This window comes from Taudactylus pleione, unplaced genomic scaffold, assembly GCF_031769625.1.
Source record: "Taudactylus pleione unplaced genomic scaffold, aTauple2 ptg000041l, whole genome shotgun sequence".
Lineage (NCBI taxonomy): Eukaryota > Metazoa > Chordata > Amphibia > Anura > Myobatrachidae > Taudactylus > Taudactylus pleione.
The window spans coordinates 37,962,366-37,989,408 of NW_028284443.1; the positions used below are offsets into that span (position 1 = coordinate 37,962,366).

At 43.7% G+C, this 27,043-nt stretch overlaps 2 protein-coding genes across 3 annotated transcripts in view; one reads left to right on the top strand and one right to left on the bottom strand.

The window, feature by feature from the left end:
* The first annotated feature begins 9,803 nt into the window (after positions 1-9,803).
* LOC148538103 (uncharacterized) lies at positions 9,804-12,800 on the top strand. The gene is made up of 2 exons (XM_088458271.1): positions 9,804-9,873; positions 10,980-12,800. The coding sequence occupies exon 2, from the start codon at positions 11,140-11,142 to the stop codon at positions 11,545-11,547; it is 408 nt and encodes a 135-aa protein (XP_088314397.1). The 5' UTR covers positions 9,804-9,873; positions 10,980-11,139; the 3' UTR covers positions 11,548-12,800.
* Positions 12,801-15,552: 2,752 nt separating this feature from the next.
* The window catches only part of ERCC5 (ERCC excision repair 5, endonuclease), a 61,059-nt gene continuing 49,568 nt past the window's right edge, over positions 15,553-27,043 (bottom strand). For both annotated transcript variants that reach the window (XM_088458218.1, XM_088458225.1), the window contains exons 14-16: positions 18,638-18,840; positions 18,375-18,457; positions 15,553-16,532 (exon numbers count right to left, since the gene is read on the bottom strand). In XM_088458218.1, coding sequence (XP_088314344.1) covers positions 16,005-16,532; positions 18,375-18,457; positions 18,638-18,840 — 814 coding nt within the window. In that variant the 3' untranslated portion in view covers positions 15,553-16,004. The remainder of the gene's footprint in view (positions 16,533-18,374; positions 18,458-18,637; positions 18,841-27,043) is intronic.

Below are 27,043 nucleotides of genomic sequence, written 5' to 3' on the forward strand. Positions count from 1 at the left end.
GGGGGGGGGGAGAGGGTGCCTAATCCTAACCCCCCCCCCTCCCGCGGCTAACAGTACAGGTGTCCCGTACTCACCTCGTTCAGGCCCGCGTCGTTCTGGATTCTGGCGTCGGTATCTCAACGTCTGTCATAAATCCCTAGCTGGCATTCTGCCATCGGGATTGTGACCAGCGCCTTGCAGCCGCCAGTCACATCACTACATACCGGAAGCATCCCCTCAGGTTTGGTCCCAGCCCCCTCTTCTCGTGTTTACACTGACTGAAAACTGTAATCTGCTTAGCCCTTATTTTGTCATGTGTATGACGGGGTGTGGTACATTATGTTGACATGTGTAAGGTCAACATGAGATTGTCAAAATGCTAAGCATGATAGTGTGTCGACATAACATCTCTGGTGGCAGCAGCATCTCCAACCTCATCTTCCGGCGGTCATGTGACAAGTAGTTCTGGTGTAAACATGCGATGAGCGGTGGTTTTGGTGAGTATTCTCCCCCTATCCCTAATCATTAACCATAAACCTCCCCCAGTGCCTAACCAAGACACCAGCTGGTGTTCTACGTTATGTTGGTCCTGTCCAAATCTACCTGCATTTAAAAAGTGTCAAATAATTTAGATCCTTCCTCTAAATCTGCAACTGCCAGCCAACATACAGCATTAGAATGCATGGATATCTCCCACTGCCCCTTCATATGTTTCTCACTGCTCATAACTATTTTACTGTCCCCTCCATAACAGTCTCATTGTGACCTTCCCTCATATCTCTCAGATTTTCCCCTCCATGGAAGCTCAGTGTGTACGCTGGTACACACAATCGGAATGACCATCAAATGATCGATGACCCATCCAGGTGTGTAGCCAGCTTTACTATGTGTGGTAGATAATTTAACACTGTTAGCTCCGACGAGTCAGGGACTGTGAATGATTTAATATTCTCTCTAAAGTATAGTGTAAATAAACTTTAATAATATAAGAAAAAAAAGTACGTGTTGAAAGTATAAATAGCAGTCTAGTACTACATTCATAAAAATTATTTTCTATAAAACTTGCAAATAAGTGGCAGAGATGAAAAAGTTTAAGGTTTAGCTGTATAATAATTAATCTTGTGGAAAGGATCGGTTGTCTAGAGTGATCTATATTTAGGTAGTGTTACAAAGCAATGCTAACTCAGCCTCTCCATGCACAGATCAGCAAGCAGGCTAAACTATTTGCTGTTGGCAAGGCTGCCACAAATATCTAACAGAATCTTTTATGATTGTGTTGTTTATTAAGAGAACAACAATGGTAAATATTTAAAAAAGTTTTGATAAGAGTGTACTCTGAACTTGTAGTTAAAACATAATAATAATGAATTAAAGCAATAAGGCTGTGTGCCGTCCAACACTGAATGTGCCACTTCTTAAGTAGGGGGCATAACCTTTAGTCAGGAGTGATTATTACAAGATTAGTTCCCATTAGTCTCAGGCTCACTGATTTATTTTTTCCCTTTTGTTTCTCAGCTGTACCCATACAAACTCCATTGTATTGTCTCTACTCTGAGACCTAAGCTCAAGCAAAGCAGCCAAAATCTAGACAGTGCCATACTCAGTGCTCAAGGCACCCTAACAATCCAGATTTTTTTTTTTGTATTCGTTTATTGAATATAAATGATAGCACAGTAATTTGTACAAATTACGTATTGGGCAATATTATTCAATAGCATATCAATAACAGTCAGGTAACGAAACACTTGCCACAGAATGTATGGGTAATTAACAATCAAAAACAGTTTATAATGTAAGTATGGTGGATTAGAAAAGGGACTAGGAGAGAGTAGGATTAGGATGGATTTATATGAGATGGAGGGAGGGGACAGATAACAAAAAATGGGGAGAGAAGTGTAAGAGAGTGAGCCACAAGTAAGTAGTGTATTTATATATAATTATATGAGGAACGGTAGGCCGAAACTAACCACGGCCTGGGAGAGGTAAGTTTTGAAAGGTATACCAGGGATTCCACACGGTATGACATTTCCGAACAGCATTGTTTTTGTAGATTGGTGATATATTCCATATTTGCTATAAACCAAATTCTGTTCAATAGCTCCTGGTGGCTGGGAGTGTGTTGAACTTTCCAATTCCGAGCGATTTGAAATTTGGCTGCGCAGGAGATATGAAGGATTAGTTTATTTGTAGTGTTGGGGATGGAGTCGATCGGAGCACAAAGTAGAAGAGTAGCTGGGGTAAGAGAGATCGGAATGGTAACAATTTGGGAAAGTAGGGTACGGACCATGTTCCAGAATGGGACAATCAGGGGGTATGACCACCACGTATGAAAATAAGTTCCGAGTTGACCGCACCCTCTCCAGCAGAGATTAGAGGTGCTGGGGTAGATCTGATGTAGACGTTCTGGCACTAAATACCATCTGGTGTATACCTTGTATGAGTTCTCGCGGATGGCCACATTGATGGAGCATGTAGAAATGGTCAAGCGTATAGTGTCCCATGCTTCTTCCCCGATAGAGAGGCCAAGATCCGATTCCCAAGCCTGTTCGTGTGTTTCAAGCGGAGGTTTCAACGCCAGTATGAAGTGATAAAGGTGCGAGATAGCTCCTTTGTCATTAGGTCTATACATGCATAGTCTATCTATAGGTGTGGGGTTAGGAGGGGAGCGAGTGGAGGGATTTGAGCTAGCGAAGTGGCAGATTTGTAAATATTGATAGTGGAGTTTACTGGGAATTTTATGTTTGTCTTGAATGTCTGAGAAAGATCTAGGTGAGGATACTTCAACTACATGATGAAGCCTAGTGATGCCTGCTGATATCCAGGGGCAAGCCACTGTTTGAGATAGACCAGGGGGGAATGCAGGGTTGTTCCAAATGGGGATTAGAGGGGAAGGGTGTGGAGAGAGATCCAGTTTTTTATTAAGGGAGTCCCAGTTATTAAGTGTCAGTGCTATAGTTGGGAATAGAAGAGCGGATCTAGGTCTATGTTTACGGGGCATCCAGGGTTGAAGAGACATCCACTAAGTCGCTTTCCAGATCAACCCATCTCTTAACATGGCGGGTTGAGTGCCAGGCGGCCAACTGACTCAGTCGGGTTGCATTATAGTAGGGGTGCAGGGAGGGTAACCCCAAGGCTCCGTCCCAAGAACGCTTAGTGGGTATATCTCGACGAATTCGGGGTTTTCCGTAGTTCCAGATGAATTTACAGAGTGCGGTTTGAAGTGTGTTGAGGGTGTGGGAGGGAATAGGAATAAGGAGAGTTTGGAATAGGTATAATAGTAATGTCGGGGTTGGCCCATACACGAGAGGCAAGTGGTTCAATAATAAGGGCAAATATGAGTGGCTATAGAGGGCATCCTGGTCCCATTTGCTATTGAGAAGGAGTCGGAGAGCAGGCCTCCTGCTGAGACCGTAGCAGAGGGATTGGAGTAGAGTGTTTGGATGGCTTGTAAAAACTGTCCTCGGAATGCGAATTGGCGCAATGTTTGGAAAAGAAAAGGCCAGGAAACCCTGTCGAAGGCCTTCTCCGCGTCCAGAGCAAGCACCAGGGAGGGGAGTTTGTGAGTATTGATATAGTGAACTAGATCGATTGTGCGTCTAGTATTGTCCAATGCTTGTCTGGACGGGACAAAGCCCACCTGGTCGGGGTGGATTAATGAGGGAAGGAGGGGGTTGAGCCTATTTGCAATTACCTTAGCAAAGAGCTTTAGATCAGTATTGAGTAGTGAGATGGGATGGTAATTAGTCACTAAAAGGGGGTCCTTATTAGGTTTTGGGATGATGGTTATGGTAGCTCTAGTCGTGTGTGGGTGGAATGCAGTTGAAAGCCACAGTAAGGTGAGGTATCAAGGAAGTTTGAAAAGTTTTATAATAGGACATTGGAAGTCCATCGGGACCAGGTGCCTTCGAAGATTTTTGTGTTCTGAGAGCTGAAACAATTTCTTCTGCAGAAATAGGGTCATTTAGCGCGGAAGAGGTGGCAGTATTGATTCGTGGGAGATTACAGGAGGCCAAATAGTCCGCGGTTGAGGTGTCAACGTTGGTGTCATTTGTTGGGGGGAGATTGTAAAGGCATTCGTAATCATTTTTAAATAAAGAATTGATGGTGGATGGACTATAGTGGCTGGTGCCGCGGTCATCATTTAATGCTGGGATAGCGGTCCTGGCCTTCCGAGCTTTCAATCTATTGGCTAGTAGGGAATCAGCTTTGTTGCTCTTTTCATAGAATTTTTGGTTGAGCCAGCGTAGGGCCTGTTCAGTCTTTTCAGCGTTAAGGGCATTAAGGGCCGTCCTGGAGGAAGTCAGTTGGGCGTATAGTGAATGATGGGGGGGGGGGGGGGGGGGGGGAGTACATTTATGAGCGGTTTCAAGACGTTGAACCTCTGCGGTCATGGATATTATTTGGGACCTACGTTCTTTATTTCTAAAGGAAGCATAATTAATGATATGTCAACGAATAACACCTTTATGCGCTTCCCATACCAAAGGGGTACAAGTAGGATCATTGTTTAAAGAAAAATAGTCCTCAAGAGCGGACTTCACCTTTTCCTGAAATTTTGGAATGGTAAGCAGAGTTTCATTTAAACGCCATGGGGGTCGTGAGGGTGGAACATCAAAAAAAATCGAAGGACGCAGTGACGATGGAGTGGTCTGACCAAGCGTTAGACAAAATAGAGGAGTCAACAAGGTGTTCGCTGGCTGATGTGCTACATGAAATAAGATCTATTCTTGAGTAGGACTGGTGGGGTATCGAGAAGAAAGTAAAATCCTTGGATGAGGGGTTGAGGGCCCGCTGTGTATCAAATAGACCCGATTCGCGGAGGTGGTTGTTTAGAGAGCGAGTTGCTGGGCAGGGTCGTGTTCTGGTAGGGGTAGGACCTTTCAGAAGCTCGTGGCTAAGGACTGCATTGAAGTCTCCTCCGACAATGAGGCTGCCTATCCTATATTTGTTTATTTTAGAGAAAACAGAATTAAAGAATGATGATTGATCTGAGTTGGGAGCATATATATTAGCAATCGTGCATTCTAAACTGCCTAATTTGCCTGTCAAAATAATATACCTCCCGTCTGAGTCTGTATGTACTGTGTGTAAGGAGAAGGGGATTTTGTTATTAATCAGTATCGCTACTCCATTGTGTTTAGACCGACTAGAAGAGTAGTATGCGGTGGGGAAACTCTTAGTATGTAGTGAGGGATGTGACTGCGCTTTAAAGTGGGTTTCCTGGATCAGAATAATCCCAGCCTTGAGATCTCAGATAGATCGGATGAGCGCTTTTGAGGGGTGTTTAAGCCCTTGGAGTTAAGGGAGGCAAAAGTTAGCGACATTTGGCTGGAGTGTAATACTCAATGTAGATAATGGAAGCGGGAAATTCCTGACTCGCTAAGAGGCAGAAGGAAAAAGAAAATAAAGACAGTGGGGGAATAGAAAAAGAAAAATAAAGAAATGAGAAAGAGAGTGGTTAAAAGTGCGGAAGACAAGAGGGAGAGAACCGGGTGGGAATTCCCCGTGTCCAGCAAGGGAAAACACACTCGGAGAGTGGGACTAAGCAGTCCAGGAAGGTAGTAGGGAGGGGAATCCGAACAACCTTTAGGTAACTAATAAAAATAGGTTAGAAAACAAATAATTGTATATACCGAAGAGTACTGAGTATGTATAGAGGAAAGAAATGAGAGTGTCAGAGAGCCTTGGCCCTCCAATTGTGGTTGTGTAGTAGAGGTAAATGAAGACCTAGTAATGATTGAAGAGATGTCAATGTGAGTTGTCAGAGGGGGGGGGGGGGGAGAGAAAACATACAGTAGAAAAGCCCAGATAAGGGTATACCTATCAATTACAAAGTCAATTATAACTGTATATATCACGTACATAAACATTTCAAATATGTTCGTCAGATATTCCTAGAAACAAAGAAAGAATAGGATAATATTACTCGCGTGGGACCCGCATGCGACGTCCTGATGAGCAGAGTGTTCCAGTAGCTCCAATGGAGTAATAAACTACTAAAGATACAGCTACAAGAAATAAAGTAGACATATAGCCAAAATGTTCTACTATGAATCAGTAGAGCAGGTAAAACAACTACAAATATCTTAACACATAGTAATATGACTGAGAAAAAGGATATGAAATGGCCGTCTGTGTAGAGACTCAGGGCCAAGATTAGGATCCCATGGCGGAGGAGGGTAGTCTCTGCCCAATAGTAGTATGTTTCTCAGAAGAGTGTCCAGTTATCGTGGGTAAACCTAAATGGGAATAAGAAACAGCATGTAACTTTAATCATATTATATGTTCTCTGAGGCGGTTGGAGAGGGGCCGGAGTCTTCCAGATGGGAAAGAAAGTCTTTGCCTTCTTTGGGGTCTCTGATGATAATTGTTTTACCGTTGAAGTCAACCATTAGTTTGAAGGGGAAACCCCATCGATAACGGATCCCCCGTGCTCTTAGTGCCCTCGTTAGATCTTGAAGTTCTCTGCGTTTCAAAATTGTAATGGGGGCTAGATCTTGGAAGAATTGTAATTTGATGTTATCATAGAGAATATGGGATTTTCCACGTGTCGGGGCCAAGACTTTTTCTTTGTCCTTAAAGCTTAGGAAGCGTATGACTACATTTCTTGGGGGTTCACCATCTCTTGGTTTAGGTGTCAGGGCTCGATGGGCTCTTTCAAGGGACAGCTGATGAGGGCTTAAGTCAGGGAGAATGGAGGAGAACACGTTGTGGAGATAAGTCTCTAAGTTATCCGGAGACACCGCTTCTGGGATGTTTCGTATGCGGAGATTGTTTCGTCTTTCTTGATTCTCCAGATCCTCATTCTTGGTACGGAGATCAGCGAGATCCTGGACAATGTGATCAATGTCCCTGTGAATCTTATTTTGGAATTTTTGAAGGGTGTCTTGGCGTCATTCTAATTTAGAGGTTTTTGTAGAAAGTGAGGATAGGTCTGATTTGATTGAGGAAACTGCTTTATCCAACTTGGACTCTAGAGATTCTTTAAAATCTGTAATAAGGGATCGTAGTGCCATAATGTCTTCTTTTGTGGATAGAGCTGAAGAAGGTGTATCCTCTCCCTCTATATGGGGTGGACTGGGGGAAGGAGGGTCGGCAGCCGCCAAGGACTTGTCACCTTTAGGGAAATGTTGGGAGATATCACCACCCACATGTTTTCTGGTATTAGTATTTGACCTGTTCATAATGGCAGTGAGGGGGTAAGTAGTCAGGGGTAAGTATGGTGATTGAAAGGACTCTATGGGCCTAGTTGATCAGCGACAGAGGACCCGAGATGGTGGACGTCTGCAAATATGCAAAAAGTGTAATTGTGCGGCCTTTGTCTAGAAAAGAACCAGAAGAGGGCACTGCTCCAACACTCTCAGGGGGTCATTGCTTCAAATTGTAAACACATTTATTACAGTATCATAGAGCGGTTTATAGGCGGCAGTGGAGCTCTGCTAGAGTCGGATGTGCGTGCTCGCTTCAAAACTACTTTTCAGCCCAGCCAGCGGTATCGGAGAATGAAAAAGTTTAGTGACCTCTATCAGGTGTGGATTTTATAAGAAGGGGTGCAGTCTGTGTGATATAAAAGTGTGGACAAATCAGAATCTGCACTTATCCACGTCTGCTTAGCTTGCCTGCCAAGCCACGTCCCCCATAAAATCACTTTTTATATAATCAAATGTTCAGTTTATTGTGAATGCACTCACCCTTCTGGTTAGTAGTAGGTAATCAAACGATGTAATCGGGGTGAGGGAGACCCTTGATGTTAGATCACTGTGCAAGTTGATGTAGTTGGTAGACCGCAGGCTGTAAAAGGGACTGCCAGTATTATAAGGATTGTCAATCCAAGGTGGTTAGCATAGAAGGGGAGAGAATTACAGTGGAGGAAGGGTCCAGCAAGGAAGGCGAGTCACCTGGGGGCCCACACGCTGCAGGACAGGGCAGAGGAGCTGATCCGACAGGAGGGAGGCAGCACAGCAGGGAGAAGGTGACCAGTAGAAGCTGTGAGCAGACTAGCGTGGTCTGAAATGCAGGCCAGTCTCCAGGGCCGTTTTCAAGATGGCGGCCACCCGCGATTCGCGGCTCCAGCCGTGGTTGCTTATAGGGGACCTCCGGGCTATGAAGCACCCCTCCGCATATCCCCACACCGCCAGGGGAGTCCAGGGAGAGGACCGGAAGGTAGCGCTGGCAATCTGAGCTGGCCGCGGCGCCGCCGACCTGCTGGGCTCCAAAATTGAGCCCCCGGATTCTGGAGGAGTAGGCCGCGATGCTGCTGGAGCCGGATATCACTCCCGGAGCTCAGGTAGGAGTTCAGAGGGGTGGTAGGAGGTCAGGAGGTGTGAAGGGATCCGCTGGGACAGCAGTAATGGGTTGGTTTGAGGTGGTTTTCTGGGGAGCTCCGGAGAAACACAACCTCTCCACTTGCTAGACAGGCCACGCCCCAACAATCCAGATTTTCAGGATATCCATACCACAGGTAACTTAATTAGTACCTCAGTCAGGTTGATTATATCTATGCACAAGCATGAATATCCCCAAAACCTGTACTGTTAGGGTGCCTTGAGGACAGAGTTTGGGAACCCCTGATCTAGAGTAATGATTGCAGCACGGCCTGTAATACCAAGCTGGATAACGGATTAGTGGTTTAATAGTGAAGATGATGGGTTATTTAGTGTTAAGGCGGGTATCCACTACCCGATTAAACAGAGCGATTGAACGATAACATAGTTATCGTTCAAACGTTTGTTAATCGGGCAGCTTAATGTAAAAAACGACCAGCGATGCGCGTTCGCCGATAACGACAGATTGGCTATGTTCGGGAATGAGGAAGGGTGTAGGCACAGCGGAGACTGTGAAACGACTGCACGATTAGAATGTCGTAACCATGCAGTCTTTTGACAGTCTGCTAGTGGATGTGCCCCTTTAGACAGGGCAACTCACAGCTATCAGATACCATTTTATTTTAGCACTAGACACCAAAATGTTAAAGCCCACTTACTGACAAAACCAGCATTCAGTACCATCATTAAGCTGGCCACAGCCATAGCGATGTGCTCACGATCAGCCGATGTGTACAATTTGCCGTGAACTCTCCACGGGAGCTCCCCGGCAGTCGTGAGCACGATTTGGTCAAAAAAAACTGCCAATTTAACTTCCAATCTCACGATCCATCGGATCGTACGAATCGTGAGTTTCATCTTGACTTTCCCAAAACAAGATAAGAGGCTCTTCATGATTGGTGGGAGATTTAAATAATAACAAATGGCGGGGCTAGCCAGGGTGTATAAAAAGCAGCCACCATTTTAACCCTGTGCACATTCTGCTCTGCTACTAGTGAGGCTAGGTGTATACCAGCTGAAACCTGTACATTGCTACTGTGCTCTGCTTTGTATTTGGCTTTTACCTTTTACAAAGTGTCTTCTACCTGCAAGTGTGTGCAACTGCATTCTATCGTGTTCCTGAATTCTGTGCTGATGCATCCCTATCAGTATAAAGTGTTGGTCGCCCATGCTGGGGTCCAGTTGATCCAGGAAAGGGTCCAGCGAAGGAGAAGAACATGCTGGACCAAAGAGTGGCTGCAGCAAAGGGATACTCGCTATCACATGTCCCTGCTGATGGAGATCAAGGACAATAACCCGGACGATTATCACAACTACCTGCGCATGGATGACGCCACCTTCCAGGAGTTGCTGACTATGGTGACCCCTTCACATCCGAAGGCAAGACACAAGGTGGCGGAGGGCAATCCCTGCTGAAGAGAGGCTGGTGGCTACCCTGAGGTACCTGGCTACAGGAAGGTCATTTGAAGACCTGACGTTTGGGACACTCATCTCACCTCAGTCGTTGGGCGCCATCATTCCGGAGACCTGCAAGGCTATCGTTAAAGTGCTGCAGTGCCAGTATTGCAAGGTAAGAAAAAAAAAAAAAAATTATATATATATATATATATATATATATATATATATATATATATATATATATATATATATATCACACAACACATTTGTTTCTTGTCAAAGAAAAAAAGTTTTTATTTTTTTGGTTCAATTTAACTCTATATATAACTATGACAGCCATTAAGGCTGCATTAACAAGACTGTGCTGCATAGCAGTCATGAATATTTGTGTGGCAAGAACACAACAGTATGCAATTGTAAATATATTACATAAACATATGTATAAACAGTACAAAACAGCATTATCACCAAATTTTATCAATCCCAATAGGTAGCCTGCTATATGCTATATGGCGGGTCAGACACCAGATTGAACAGGCCAATACACACATGGCACAAGTACACATTGTGGCCCTGGCCTCCAGCAATCTGTACTTGTGCCATGTGTGTAGTGACCTTGTCCAATTGGTGTCATCACCACTATATAGCATACAGCGTGCACCGATTGGGAGTGCTGAAAATTGGTGATAGAACGGAAGAAAAAAAAAAAAAAAAAGCATTAGGAGTAACGTGGCAAATCCTCCTCTGACTCCAGCATAGCAATGTAAACAGTGTTGCTTGTGGTTGGGATGCTAGGGGGGGGGGGGGGGAGGTGGCTAGAGAGGGAGTCATCTACAACTGGGCTGGGGGGTGCCTGGCATTTGGAGCAGGGGAATAAAGCATAGGGTCACGAATATAGGTGGAGTTGTGCAAATTACTGTTGACGGATCGAATGAGAGGCTCATAGACGAGCCTATGGAAATTTTTGGCAGTTACCGCATCCATTTTTCTCATCTATTTATGTGAGCAGTAAAGTAATCTATAGCATCAGGTGATTTTTGGAGGATGCTTTCAGCTTTTTGGAGGTGCTTTTTTGTTTTCTTTTTTTTTTTGGGATGATACCGAGGAGGATGATGCTCCTGCTTCAATGGGTGTGGTGAAGTTTTCAACCTCGCTGTCCCCGATCAAAGTTAAGACCGGCGTCACGGACAAATCAGGATCTTGGGTGGGAGTCTATATAGGAATAAAAAATAAAAAAAATTCATGTTTTTCTATATACTTATTTTTCAATATTTCCAGTTTCCTAACACCGTGGAAGAGCACCGCTGAAGAATTTGAACAACGTTGGAATTTCCCTAACTGCGGAGGAGCCATCGATAGAAAACACATCCGCATCAACCCACCTGCCAACACCAGATCATATTACTACAACTACAAAGGATACTTCAGCATCGTTCTCATGGCAGTGGTGAATGCGAACTACGAAATTCTGTTTGTGGATGTCGGCAAGAAAGGCCGTGCTTCAGATGGTGGGTCCTTCAAACAGACTGCTTTCTACCAGAGACTCACCAACAAAACCCTCCACTTGCCATCACTGGATGAGACAAAGCACGGGCTAAATTACGTTTTCGTCACAGACAAGGCTTTTGCATTACATGAACATGTGATGAAGCCATTTGCACAGGAGGGGCCTGACCAGAGAGAAGAGGATCTACAACTATCGCCTATCCCGGGCACGGCACATTGTGGAAAATGCGTTTGGAATACGCAGCAACCGGTTCCGCATTTTCCACACCACCATAAACCTACGTGTGGAGAAGGAAAACTACACAACGAGGACCAGTCCCAGCTAGACCAGAAGATGTAGGACAGGACATTGCCCAGTTTATATCAATGCCTGCATCAACAAATGCAACAACATCAACAGCACGTGCCAAAGTAGTGAGGGAGGAGTATATGGCCTATTTCAAATGACCAGGTGCAGTGCCATGGCAGGAGGTCTGTGAGAAAATTGACTATAGTGGACAACTGTGATTGAGCAACAAAACTTATAAGGTTTTGGTTTATGAACTGTGGGCCCGATTCAGAATGGGAATAGAGTGAGATATCTCTCTCAACTGTGAACCTGAACAAACCATGTTGCAATGCAAAGGGTGTAAATACATAAAAACTTTTACATGTGGGGGTAAATACTGGCTGATTATGCCTGTAGCCCACAAAACTCTACAATTTAGATGTCAGTTTGGACACACTCCTCCCAAATCTAAATCTCTCTGCACATTTTATATCTGCCCCACATGCAGTGCAGCATGGTTTCACCAAGATGATCAGTTGAGATATCTCACTCTATTCCCAAGTCTGAATCAGGCCCTGTGTCTCTACTTACCAACAAATCCTCAGACGTTGCAATCACTTCTGCCGCCTCCTGTTCTCCCTCTTGCTCGGCCATCAGGACCACTGACTGACATTGTGGCTCTTGTTCGCTTATGAAACTTATAAAGGTCATAGTACCAGAGTGTTGGCTCGTACACGTCGTCACTGCCTGCCCCTGAACTTTTGGGCTCATCGACTTTTCGCTTTTCTTTTATATACACGGTACGCAGGTTCTGTATTTTGTGCCATACTGCTTTAAGGTCAGCATCCGCAATGAACCTTTTTGTGTAGTCCAAAAGGACCCCCAAAGCAGCCAATTTTGCCGACTTGTGGTGATACTGCCAACAGGATATCAGCCATAGACACTCCTTTTCTTGAAGGATCTCTAGGAAACCAGTTACAAACTCACATTCACTATCCACAGACATTGCTAGGAGGAAATAAGGACATTTTAATAATCTACAAATGTGAATTGTTTTGTACATTTTTAATGTATATTTTTACATTTTTCAAAATTTTTGTATATTTTATTTGTTTTTTTATATTATATCTTTACAGGAATTTAATGTTTTTTTAAAATGTATTTTAAAGTGTTTTTTTTTTTTTTTTTTTTACAGGAATGTTCTGTGATTTTATATGTATTTTAAAATGTTTTTTTCCAGGGATGTTTTGTGGTTTGTCTATGTATTTTAACATATATTTTTTTGCAGGGATGTAATGTCTATTTATATGTATAGTAATATGTTTTATTTTTGTTGTTGCAATATATTTGTTTATGTTGGTGACATACATTGGTTTATGGTGGTATACTCAAACATCATAAAATAATGTACCACAGCAACAAAAACAAATTTTATATATGTATTGATGTTATTGTAATGTTTTAATATTTGTTGTTGAACAAAATTTTTTATTCAATTTATAAAATTTTTGAGTGATTTTTTAATTGTGAGGTTATTTTATAGGCGTCACATGAGATTGGTGGGTGGCACACATAGGTAAGCAGTGGGAGGTTAATGCATGGCCCAGCCACCACCCGCCTCATTCTGGCGGGCGGTGGCTGGGTCATGCATTTATAAATGGCTGGCACACATTGGTGGGTAGCACACATTGGTGGGTAGGTGGCTGGCACACATTGGTGGGCAGTGGGGTTGCATTAAATACAGTACCAATACTCACCAAAAGTGCTCTGTAATCCAGACTTCACTGTGCAGGCTCTATCGTGCTTCCCTCTTCTGCTATCCACAATGCTGCACAAGATGGCGATTGGGCGTGTACAGGATCCTTTCAGTCAAATTCCCCAAAGTATGATGAATCGTGATACATCGTGAGTAAAAAAAAAAACTCACGATTTGAATCAAATCGGGTCCCTGATTGGCAAATCTGGCCTACAGCATGGCAGATCTGAAGATGTGAGGTACGACGAGCGGGGACGCGCATCGTGATCAGGAGTAGAACTTCACGATTTGGCCATATTTTACACGATTTGTCGTCACAATCCCTCGAAATCGGCAAAATCATGGAAAAAAAATCACCATGTGTGTGGCCAGCTTAAGTGTTTTAAATGCTTTAAGTCTATAGAGAAGCTTGCATGGCCTATTTTTATACAGGAAAGTAAGCAATCCAAGTGTTTATCATTATTTTGGGGGGTGAGAATAAATAGTCTGTCTTGGGGAATCATCAAGAGCAGCTGCCTTATCCACACGTGGAGCATTGAGTCTGCAAGGACAGCCGCTGTCTCTCGATTTGCAGCAGTCTTCAATCTACCCAGTTCCTCCCTTGGTCTTACCAGGTGGGATGATACAGACATCAGAATGGCAGCCCTGACTAGCTCCTGGGTAAGATCCTAAGAAGGATGCCTGTTCTGTTTGTATTGAGTCAAGGTGGGGATTTAGAATTTCTCATGTGCTCAACTGAAGTTATGCGGTGTAGACCATTATGTGTACAGGGGTTTGATTTGTGCTAAAAACAGTTTAGCGCTGACTATCTAAATATGTTTAAATGTATTGACTTAACGCTTTTAGATAAGACATTTTTCCATAGTGTGTGTGTGACCGTTGGAAAGTGCATTGAGTGGCAACGTTGCCCGTTAAGGGAAGTCTATTGTGTCACACAGACAAAAGTACTAAATCAGATTGTAAGTGAAAATAATTGTTAAGTGGTGAAGAAAGTCCATTCACGCTGTTCTCGGAAGAGTAACCTTTTCTTTGATCACCTAGTAGAGCGAGGGCATCCAATCACAATGGGTAATTCTACATAGCCCGGCAAGAGGGGAAGAAAGGTCCCTCACATATGTTCCTTCACTTGAACTCAACAGGATTCAGAGTACCAGCACACCAGCCAAAAGGCTGCTGTTACTACTGGTTTTTTAATATCTGATATTTATTTATTAAGTTACTTATGTAGCACAAACAGATCAGGTTGAAAGGAAACCAACAACTATGTGATGGCTTGTCCGATTGTATACTTTTGTACTGTTCCCTTGGATGAATAAATAAACCCACATCATTACGTGGATTCATCTATTGTCTCCCCTTATACTGTATGTTGATTTGGTTTGGTAATGTTTCATCTCATCCTGACATTAAAGTATAGTTATGTAGACAGAGTATTACAGCATTTTCAGAATCGGTTATTCCTCTGCAGATGTTGTTCACTTAATCGTTAAAATAAAGCTCTATTATACGCAGACTTTTTCACATCAATAACAATTTAATACATTATATAGATTTGCTCTAGACACGGGATAGCACCAGTAACGTGTATTACCTATGGGATTGTTACATATACATTTGTGATAATTCTTGAAAAAAATATTTTACCATGTAATTGTTTTTTGAAAAAATTAAATGTATAGTAGAATGAACTTCGGGTTGACCCTTCTATCTGGCTGGTGAAAATGTGTTATATTTAGACACTTCATTCCATCTTATTGACTTACCATTTTCTACCTATTATAAATAATGGGTAGCTGTGCTGTTTAAAGCACATACAGACTGGTTGCTACTTTTCCATATTGGAACAAAAAAATCATGTGATGTCATTAGGAGTTCCTCCAGCTAGACATTCCCAGGGTAGTACATATATCTTTACTAGGCGACTCATGCCTGTTAGCACTATTGGATCCATGTAAAATGGATCTGCAGCTCAATTAAAGAAGGTCCTGACAAAAAGGGTGACCAAAACAAAATCAGGGACGCAAAATTACAAATAAATAAAATGGAAAAAAAAAAAAAAAAATCTACAAATTCCATTACAGCCCTATGACAACTTCCTATTTTCTAAGAAAAACTACATATAGGTTCGTATTGCTTTAGTCAAGAAATCTAGCAAATTAAGGGGTCTATTTACTAAGCAGTGCTAGGAGACAGAATGATAAGTGATAAGGTGCCAGCCAATCATCTCCCAACAGTAATTTTTCAAACACAGCCTGTGAGATGGCAGTTAGGAGCTGATTGGCTGGCATCTTATCACTTTTCACTCTGTCTCCTAATACTGCTTAGTAAATAGACCCCTAAGTTTTCGATAACTTAATGGACTTACAGCAACGGTTGTGGAAAAAAAAATTTTTATAAAAAAACCCAGAAATTAAATAGTGTATTTTCATAAATAAGTAGTTTTAGTTTCCCTATAAACTGCACTAAATAATAAATATACTTATTCCAATGTTACCAAAAGTAAAATGGACTAAAACAAAGAAAAATAGAATTTCATTAAACAAATACACCCCAAACGTTAAAAGAGAAAACAAATATCCTGGTTAGAAGGAAGCTTGTTCCAGACATGATGTGGTTACATTTTTGTGGGAATTCCTAACTAAAAAAGACAAAGAGCAGTAACCAATATTCATATTACATTTCATTATGAATACAAGTTGATGTAAAATCAAATTAAGAAACATCAAATTCATATACAGTAATAGTAATTATATAGCAGCTCTGTTTCCCAATTTCATTTCTTTCTCCCTCTCATAGCTCTTGGCTTTTTCTTGTTGCCCTGAAACACAGGCTTGGCGGTTACCAGTGCCATAGTATTCTCATCCTCGCTTGAACTGCTCGTTTCCACTTTTTCAGTCTTTCCTGGTGTTGGAACATTTCCAGCCTTGCATATTTTTGTACGAGTGTGTGCGTCTTCTGCGCCAGTTTCCCAGTCAGTGAGGGGGCTTTCATTCTTACGAGGAGACCAAGCTTTGTCTCCATCACCAAGAAATCCCCCCATCACACTCACAGAGTCAGCATTGTCAAGCTGTGTCCCACTTTTCTTCCTTCCTTTGTGAGATTTTCTATTGGACTTTGCACCTTTTTGATCCCCATGAGCATATTCCTTCTCCATCAGTGCTGTAGCCTCTTCTACCTCCATAGTTTCTTTTTCGCTTTCCTTTCTTTTCATGCACGTTACAGCCCGCCGCAGTCGCTGACTCTTCAGAGCATGAGCCTCATGCTGCTCTACCCGAAAGAATGAGTCTATTCGGAGCTGGGTCTAAGGAAGGAAACATTTTTTTTATAGAACACATTCAAAACAAAAGTCTATTAAGTCAAAGGGTATTTTAAATACTTTAATTCCCTATCTATAGAATTAATGTCATCATTCTATGTGACTTCATAAGTGCAGATAGAATTTACTGTGTCCATCTCCAGTGTAAAATACATGTGTTTTTGTCAAAATCAGTTATGCTGACTACTCGGAATACCATCTGTGCTCCTTGGTAATACGGTACACACAGCCATGACCACTGAGTGTTTCCACCCTAAGTCACTGTGAGGAACACTGCTAAACAATTTGGTCATACGGGGGTTACCAGGAGTAGTGTGTGTAAAGACAGGTCATTCTTAATTGAAAGTTAGCACATTTTATGAATTATGTCTCCAAATAATGGAAAAACGTAAAGATTAAACAGTATGGAAAATGGATGTCCCGCATACAGACAAATACCTAGAGACCATAAAAGCGTATATCACCTTGGAGAATTTTGTACAACCAACTTGCTTAAGTAGTTAGACTTGGAAATATAGTATAGCATAAGTGAAACATTAATATTTCCTATATGCACTTAACTTAAATCGTTTCAACACATGCGTGTATTACCTGCTTGAAACTGTTATACTGTACACTATTATCTTGGACCTGTCATTCGCCAGGTCACTAGCTATTGTGGCAGCGATATATCCTCATTCCCCAGGTGCCTCTCCACACCCATCCTTCAATGTTCTCTCCAGTGCCATCCCCCAATGTTCTGACAACAAAATCCTCTTTTTTTTATTGCAATCCCCCATGGTCTCTCCAGCCTTATCTCTCCTGTATCTCTAAAGCCCTATGCTCCTCCCCCGTGTCTCTCCAGTCCCATGCCTCCTGCACCCTTGTCTCTCGATCCCCATGCCTCTCCACCAGGAGGTAGTTATGAGACCAGCGGCCTCGATGCCGCCGGTCTCAATACCGACATCTAAATACCGACAAGGAACTTATGACATGCGTCGAAATACTGACGCCGACCTTAATCCCGATGCCGGAATACCAAAGGACGCCAAACTGAACTAAGCAAGACTACGGCACCCTTAGTGTTAGCCTCGGGGGGGGGGAGGTTAGGTTTAAGGAGCGTAGCAGGGTTAGGTTTTGGGGAGTTAGGCACCCCGGGGGAGGTTAGGGTCAGACACCCCCGAGTAAAAGTTAGGGTTAGGCACCACTAAGGGAAATTTATGGAGGGGGGGTGGCGAGGGGTAGAGATAGGTTACTTATTTGCCATGTTGGGATCTTCTACCATCTGGCTGCCAGCATCGGGATATGAACAGTCAGCTATTCACCCGCCGGGACTACATAACCATTCCCTCCCCACCATGCCTCTCCAGCCTCATATGTGTGTCTGCCCCCATAGCATCTGCCAGTATGACACGGGCACAATGGACGCATAGTACATTCCTGCCAATATCGGACCTGCTGGAAAGCAGCCATGGCAGGTCCACAGGTAGATGGGGCCTCCTGACTATGGGAACCTACAGAGAGCGCCATGGGGTCAGGGAGTGCATGCTCCTCCATTCAACTCTCACGGTTGACTGTCACTGGCAGAGGGCACAGGCACACTATCATTCTATCAGCCTCCAAGAGCTCTGAGGGGGGTACAGAGCATCCCCTCATCACTAGCACACAGAGAGATAGACTATATATAAACGTAAACCTGTATGTTTCTGGCATTGAAATATGAATATCTTTAAAGCTATAAAATTTCAAGAATAGTCACCTTATGTAAATATTCAATTTGCATATTAAATCTATATACACATTTGTGAACAAAGACAATAAAAGTCCAGATTAAACTTAATAATGTACCTGTTGCGTGTTCAACTGTTTAAGCACTGGCAGAAGCACTTCATCTGTCTTTGAACGAAACCACCCAAAACGGGTCTCGCAGAATGTACATATGTTGATAAGAAAGCAACATCACATTGACAATGCAAACTATAGGATTCATTTTGGTTACCAGTCTACCTTAAAGAAAAATACTTTAAGTGATTCTCCTAAAGGACCACCCGCAACACAAAAAAAAACAAACATAAAACACCAAAAGATAAATTGCTATACATATAAAGGATATTCTCGGATTTGTTCTAGGTCTGGCCTTCCCCAGGCAAATGCTCCTTTGGACTCGTCTGCAACAGGTCTCAGATATGCATCAGCCACTGCCTGGTTAGGAAAGCCAGGATGTAGCTCTAGATCCCGTAACTTCTTCTTTACTCTGGTATCATGTGGATTAGGTCTTATTTTCTTATTCTTTTGGGCTTCTACCCACCACTCCCTGTAAAAGACAATAAACATGCAGTTATGGTGATCACAACTCAAAACCCTGTCAGAACTGAAGACAGATGTTACTCTGTGGTAAGAGTAAGTATAGTGAGCATCAGACGGCATGCCGAGAAGTATAGGCAATGCTACAGTAAAGCTGCTAAAGAACAAATTGCGAAGTTTAGAAGAGAAATAGTAACGTACACTTTTCGTCACCAATTGTCTCTGCAAAAAAGTATTCATTGGGCGGTATTCAATTGTCGATCTTCCGTCTAAAGCAGGGGTGGGGAACCTTTTTTCTGCTGAGGGCCATTTTGATTTATATAACATTATTTGCCGGCTCGGTGCAGGCCATCTTCCTCCATGTGACATCACAATGCAGCGGGGCCACAATAGCCGGTAATTACAGTAATGCCCGGAGCAACCTCAGGATGCTCCGGGGAACTGTGAGGGCAGCGGTGTGACCACCTGAAGAGTCTGCTGCATAGTCTGGCTGCAGGGTGCCATTCTAGACACCCTGTTAGCCAAATGAGGCTAGCAGAAAAAGCTCTGAGGGCCAGACCAAATGATTCCGCGAGCCATATACGGCCCCGGGCATGAGGTTCCCCCATCCCTGGTCTAAAGTGACAGGATATCGCGGGGCGCTATTCAATTAATACCGATTGTCGCGCCCATAAGAGGTCGGATTTAGTCATGTAAAACGGCTACCCCCGACCAAAGTGCTGGACGCGATCGCGAAAAGTATGGGCACCCAAGCGGGTCACTTTTTACCCATTTCAGCTCACTCCCCCTGTGGGGTGCAAGCTGAAATTGTGCGCCGGCAGCTGATCACACCCAACAGGAGCAACAATTGAATAGCTCCGTCAGGCGCAAACAATTGAATACCGCCCACTACACACACACACTCTGAAGGCTTAAAATACCATCACTTTAATTCTCATGGATCAATTTGGATTTTACAATTATTTTTGCATATGAATCAGCTAAAACTTTGTTCACCTCGATTTAACTCAAAACAAAAAGCATGACATATGTAAAAGCACAACATAATAATACAAAACAATAGGCTTTAGATACCCTTGATACATATGTGAATGATAACCAGATGTCACACTGTCATTTGGAGAAGGAGTTTCATCATATGGTAATCTGAAGATGGTGTAAACTACCGGGGCTAAAACCTGAAAAGCTTCACTTTTTGGAGCTTGGTACATAGGGGTCAGATAGTAGTCCCTATTGAAAATAATAAAGGACTGATCTGCAACTCTAATTTGCACTTTGCTGGAGATTTCTGTGAAATCTCCCAATACATAAAATTATACAGAAACTGCAGTTTCTATATAATTTTATGTGAAAAACAGCTTGACACATAGGCCCTTAAATTAGAAGGGCTGCGTTTACGTGTGGAAGCCGATGGATCCACAGGTTTGGATAATTAAAAATATGGCTGTAAGAGTACTGTAGATAAAACTGAAAAACACCACCTTTGAAAAAGTCACATGGTCTGTGACGAAACGCGTTGTACGGGACGCTATTCAGACACACTGTTGTAAGATATTATTGATGCATGCTTTATCCACACAGATTCTGGATACCGTTAAAAGTATAGTGGATCCTTAGCTTTCGGCCAGCTGTGGTTACTCCGGAAACCTAAACAGAACTCAGGACACTACAAGTAAGGGGGCCCCCATTATGTCCCATCAGATTACTGTGAGTACACATCAGAACAACTGATGATTTATTTGTTACCGGATGTATGCAGAGTTCATCATACAAAGTAAGGCTGATAGTGTCCTATCGAGTTGCACTAAGAAATGCGTTTTCTCACTTCTGCAGTGAGTTCAGGATACACCTCAGTGTATTTATATCCGAATATAAAATATATAAATACTCATAAAAGGAGGACCAGTGAGAGGCAATTACATTACACTACAGAAACATCAATACACGCAAGTTATTTTTCTCTCTATACAGGAGGAGACTCAGCTATTTTTGGAGTAATAGCATTCATATGGACACTGGTGTCCAATAATACATAGGGGCCGTATTCAATTAGCCGCGATTAGTCAGTTTCTGCGGAAATGTATCGCCGGTGACGTCATTTCGCCATGCAAAAAGTTTCCTCCGTATTCAATTCCAAAGACTTTTTCGCCGGTGTGGTAATTTAATTAAATGGGACCTGCGATAAATTTTTGCCTATGAATAGGTGTCGAAAAAAATCCAGAATTGGTGTTTTGGGGTGTTTGGAGCTGAGGACACAGGGCTGGGGGGTTGAATTGAAGCTGATGACATAGGGAAGGGGGGAGATTGGCGCTGACGACAGCTGAGGTGACACAGGGGTTGACACAGGGGCATGTGCAGAGAGATGCACTGGGACTGCAAGAGGCATACTGGGTCTAGGGCAATGGGGCTGAGAGACGCACACTGGGTCTGGGGGAGTGGGGCGAAGAGACGCACACTGGATCTGGGGGAAAGGGGCACAGAGACACACACTGGGTTTGGGGCAATGGGACTAAGACATGCACTGGGAATGGGGCTGAGAGACGCACACTGGGTCTGGGGGAATGGGACAGAGAAGCACAAAAAGTTTGGGTGACTGGGGCTGAGTGACGCACACTGGGTCTGGGGGACTGGGGCTGAGTGAAGCACACTGGGCCTGGGGGAATGGGGTGAAGAGATGCCCAAAGAGAGTATCATTCATCAAGATTTATGTTACCGACCCTGCTTTCCTCAGTGGCTTGCAAAAGTCCCTCCAGACCCTAAGAGGAGGGAGTATCCTCCCAGACCCTGCCCCCTCAACAGACCCACCCCCGTTAGGGCTGCTTCCAGAAATTTCCCAGGCTGGTTTTCCATCCCAATCCACCCCTGACCCAGGGTTATCCCCATTAACTCAGAGCCCCGTGGGAGGGCGGGGCCCAAAGCTGAACCAACACCTGGCCACAGCAAGGCACCGACCGATGGCATGTGCTGAAGTGAGTCCTCTCAACACTAAAGGGGCAAACGCAAAATTTGTGAGGAGGAAGGGGATGGGGGTTCTGCATGTGAGATATATAGATCACCTTGCTGCTTGTGTTTCTGCTTTGCAGTGAGTGCCACCTAATGGGGGTATATACAAGGACCTGTAAACTGCCTGGCAGGTCTACACTCACTTGGACTGCAGACAGCTACCCAACACACACAAAGCCCTCTCCTCCCACTCCCCCACACTTGTGCTACAGACTACTACCCTACACCCCGAACACGCTTGGACTGCAGGCATCCCCCCCACTGATGCTTGGACTGCTGCCAGACCCCTCTCCCATCACACACACATGGACTGCAGACCACACACACACACACACACACACACCTGTACTGCAGACTGCTGCCCTCCAGCCCCCACACAGACCCCTGGATTGCAGACTGCTGCTCTCCATTCACCACACACACACCTGGACTGCAGACTGCTGCCCTCCACCCCCCACACACACACACTTGGACTGCAGATATCCCTCACCACACACACCCCTGGATAGCAGACTGCTGCCCTCAAGACCCCTCATACACACTTGGACTGTAGACTGCTGCCCTCCACCATCCCCCCCCCCCTACACACACACATACACACCCCTGGATTATAGACTTCTGCCCTCCAGCCCCCCCCACACACACATACTTGACTGACACTGATGGGCTGTTATGATATGTGTGACGGTCAGTCAGTTGCGTTATGTGTGACGGTCACATGTGCATTACACTCTCCCCTGCCAGGGGCACAGCAGTTGCTGGGTCCTCAATGCCTGCTATGGGGACCGCATCACTATTGCCATGTATAGATGGAGCAAGCGGTACATTAATACGCTAAATTTACAGCTGTTTGTTAAATACTGAAAGGACACCATAACCTCTTCAGTAAGTGCTAAAGGGATTAGGTTTCATTTAATTTTCAAATGGGAACCTATATTGTCTCTTTTTCTGAGAAATATCCACCATTTTATTTTCCTCTTAGTATGTTTTATTTATGTAAGTGTATGTACTGAGACTAACATCCCTATGTGAGTAATTGATTTGGACAATCATTTTTGAATTGTGCCGGTCGGTCTACGCACGAGATCTCGCAATCTTTATGTAAGGATGAGCCATTGCATATGGGCCAGTGCTATGAACTTGCCCCACAGGCTAAAAGTTTTGGGGACAAACTTAAAAACTAGCGAAATCGACTCCAAGGGGGTCCCCAAGTATGCCCCAGGTGTTTTTAAGTTTGCAGGTGCTTGCAGCAGGTGGATTTTTAAAACTTCACTTTAGCAACTTCATAATATGCTTGCACCCATTTTCAGGTACCCCAAATTTGCTGGGGCTACTTATTTTCTTAAAAAAAAAAAACCTGCTAGATGCTAGTCTTCACCACTTCTGCAAAGACGCTAAATAGCAGCTATTGAGACCATTTAATTACCCCAAATACCTTCAGCGGGCCTATTCGGGGGGTAACTAGAGTGAACCCCAATGTCAGTGCATCTTTTGGGGGGTGTCAGGCTGATTTCCCAATATCTGACAGGACTTTTCGCATATTACAGTTTCGCCGGGTCCTGTTTTCTAATTGAATATGGGGATAAGCTGGGACGCGCACGACCCTTTTTCGCATTGAAAACCATAGATGTCGGCGAAAAGTACACCATGCGAAAAGTACGGGACTTTTCGCGGATAGTTGAATACGGCCCTTAATGTGAATGACAAATACATTGAGTGAAGTGAGCCGATGACCGCATTGTATGAATAACTTTTTTACTTGGGAAGGGTCACCTGCACATTTTTCTTTTTGCCGGACTCACTGTGGTGACTGCATATATTCTGAGTATAAATCTCCTGAATAATTCCAAAGGATTCACACCTGTCATCAATTTATGAACGGTATTTTGAGATCAGTGATAACATCTGTATATCTGCAACATTGTTTCCAAATTGTTATTATTTGATTGATAATGTATTATTATTTGTTTATTGCTATTTTTTTATGTGATAAGTGGTTTTTTTTAAGCAGGTTATAATAAATTTATTTTTCTTTCATTATTTGTTAACTTTTAAAATTTGGTTCAGCTCCTATACAGCACTTATATATTATAGCTTGTACCTACTTAATTGATATACCATGGGGTTTTGATACTGCGGTGGGTCATTATTTGGTGGTAGCGCAGACTATGGACCTCATTCAGAGCCGCTCGTAAGTGGCCGTACGCTCGTTCCGAGCGATGTTCGCCCATCTGCGCATGCGTACGGTTTGTAATACGCATGCGCGAACCAGTCAGTGCGGACGAAAATAGTTTGTTCGCTATATAGCGAATGCCTGCTACTTTGAGTGACAGGAGGAGGCGTATGTGGGTAACAGGGGAAGGTGCTTGAAAACAGGGACTGGAATTCAGAACGCAGGCGTGCTTAAAGGTCAAAACGGGCGTTTTATGGGAGTGCTTAATTAATACAGCAGCGTCATTGACCACGTCACTTGGTTGTTTTATAGTCAGAACTGATCGCAATATAGTGGTAGGAAAAACCAGCCACAAGAATAGCGAGCAGTTCATACGCTGTTCGATGTACTCGATTAATCTAATAAATAGCGGACATGGCGTATGATGCGAGCGACCAGGGGGCGTTTTTATAAAAAAAACGACCGCATGTTTTGTTCGCTCGTTCAGACAGAGGTGGCAACAGACCGCAAAGAGCGAACGGTTCATTTGAATAGCCACCCCCTTTTTCTGAACGAGCGAGCGCTAATAGCGTCCGGCTCTGAATCAGGGCCAATGTTCTGTGAACAACAACACCATGAAGTGAAATAAAACGGGATATTTGTATTTGCTGTTAAATCATTTTCTCCGATTCCAACTGGGGGACACTGGACCATGGGTTGCTCGAGGGGACTTTAGGAACTGGAACTTAGACTAGTATAACTTTAAGAGTGTAGTCGCCCCCCGTGCAATTCGTGGTCTTCAGTACAACTTTAAAAGTAGCCCTAAACCATAGTTGAAAAACAAAGTGTACTTTACGAACCAGCAAGAACCAACAAATCAAAAAGCTGAACATAAAAGGGTGGGAACACAGTGTCCCCCAGATGAAATCAGAGAAAAGGATTTAACAGTAAGTACAAAAATGTAATTTTCTCTTTGTTCCTATCTTCCCCAGCAATCGCATGCAAAAGAAGAGATGTTCAAAGCCCAGGATTCTCTGGACCAATGCCTATAGGGAACAGATCTTCCCAGCAGATGGAATCCCGCTGAATGCTAGTATTGAAGATCATGCCTAGAAACAGCAAGCACTGACAGTGTACCTTATAGCAGTTCAAGTTCAGGATCTACCCATGCCCCTACAACAGCTGCACTGTGACATTACTTTTTTGTTAAAAAGTCACCACAGAGTCCGCGTTGAAAAGGAGATTGTCAAAGAAGGGTACAATCGTTATACCTTCCTTGTGCAAGATGGACGTGATAACACAATTGTAAAAACTCCCATAGCTGTGACCAAATGGCAGGGCCCAAAATGGATAGCAGGTTTTCTCCATAGCGAATCTGAGAAGTGCCTGGTGCCCCTCCCAGATGAGGATGTTGAGGTATGAGTCTTGATGTTTATGGAGAATTAGAATAGTTGAGAATTAGAATTACCAACCTCAAGGATCCATCTGGAAACAATCCATCCACAGAATGATGTTAAGAGAGAATGGGTCAGAATAACCCGTCTGGCTTCTAGACAAGAAATACATTTGAGTAAAACCTCCCTCGTTTGCTGATCCTCTGGAACCAGAACAATTACTCCGCCTGTAAGAAGAGTAGCAATGGCCACCCTGAAACGAAAACACTTCAAGAGAATGTTTGGACTCTAAGTTTGCCAGCTAGAAACAGAACTACAAAGCCTGTCTTTCAGAAATACCTGTTGCAGTGACGCTGGAAACCGCATCCTACATCGCTTCACAAAACGTACTCCGCAGAGCCTCTGAGTTTTTCTGCTAAATCCAGCAGATAGTCCCTAGTAGGATTGGTATGAAACCAGTGAGAAGCTGGTGTGACTAATACTATAGCCACTGATGCTGAAGCATTCATGGGACGCATGGACACGAATGCGCCTGGGTCCTTAAAGGACGCCGACCCGGGACCAGAAGAATGGTGGTCTGGGCTAAATGCGCCACTGGAACATCCACCTTAGGAGACTGCTCACACTTCAGCATGTAATCCACATGAGGAAAGTTTTGTGGCACGGTGAATACATTATCCAAGGCTTTCCAAGTCTCCTCAAGTAATTTTGAAAGATCTGAAGAGGATGAAAAAGTAATCGCTCTTTTTCTTATTCTTAAAAAGGTCCCACAGTCTTGGCTGGAGAATACACGTCCAAACACTTGCGGACCACCGTAATAAGATGTTCAATCTCTTGAACAAATGAAAGTTCCAAACTATCCTGAAGAGGCGAGTAATCTGATCCTCCTTTTCCTACTAAGGAATCTGGAGGTAGTGATGATGTTTTTGTAAGTTCGGAAAACAAAAGTTCCTCAAAGAATCTCCCAAAGTATGAAGAGACCTTTACGAACCCAGAAGCCAAATGCTCCATGAAACGAACCCAAACAAGCTCCCCAACAGGGGCAGTGAAAGACCCCACTACCCCTTGGAAGCCCTGCACATGCACCAGAAACAGCAGGTGTAGGAGATGCCTTAGCTTGTTCCTCCCGTTGGTAAGCCACCAAGTTAACAACGGACCTGCCCAAAGCCTGGGCAATTTGATGTTAAATTGGGCACAAGTAAAAAATGTGGCCACTGCACCCCCCTTAGACTTAGTGGACTTAATAACCAGGAGCCAGCTGGATTGCAGAATACACAGTAGTTGACACAGTAAAGCTAGCAAACGTAATACAACTCACAGTAAATAGATTATAGTGGTGGAAGAAAAATACAGATAGCTAACAAAACAGTCATGAAATAAAAAAATAAAAAAAAAAACAGCTGGAATGCAGATATCCTTTAAAACAAATTGCACAATAAGGTACTGTTGTACTTAGCCATCCAGAGAGAGATCAACAGACAGGAGCTGCAGAGGATAGGAGCTAGGATCTGGAGCAGTGACCCCAGAGGCAGGCTGCCACAGGAACTCTGAGGAATGACGCCCTTCAAACTGGAAGCTGGTCAGCAAGCTGGACTGCTCCATTGCAGGAAAAAAGGCAGGCACACAGTCAGCCAATCATCTTTCTGCTACCAGTCACAACTTCC

Coding starts and splice junctions, on each gene's coding strand:
- LOC148538103 (XM_088458271.1), top strand. CDS start 11,140: ATGGCAGTGGTGAATGCGAACTACGAAATTCTGTTTGTGGATGTCGGC.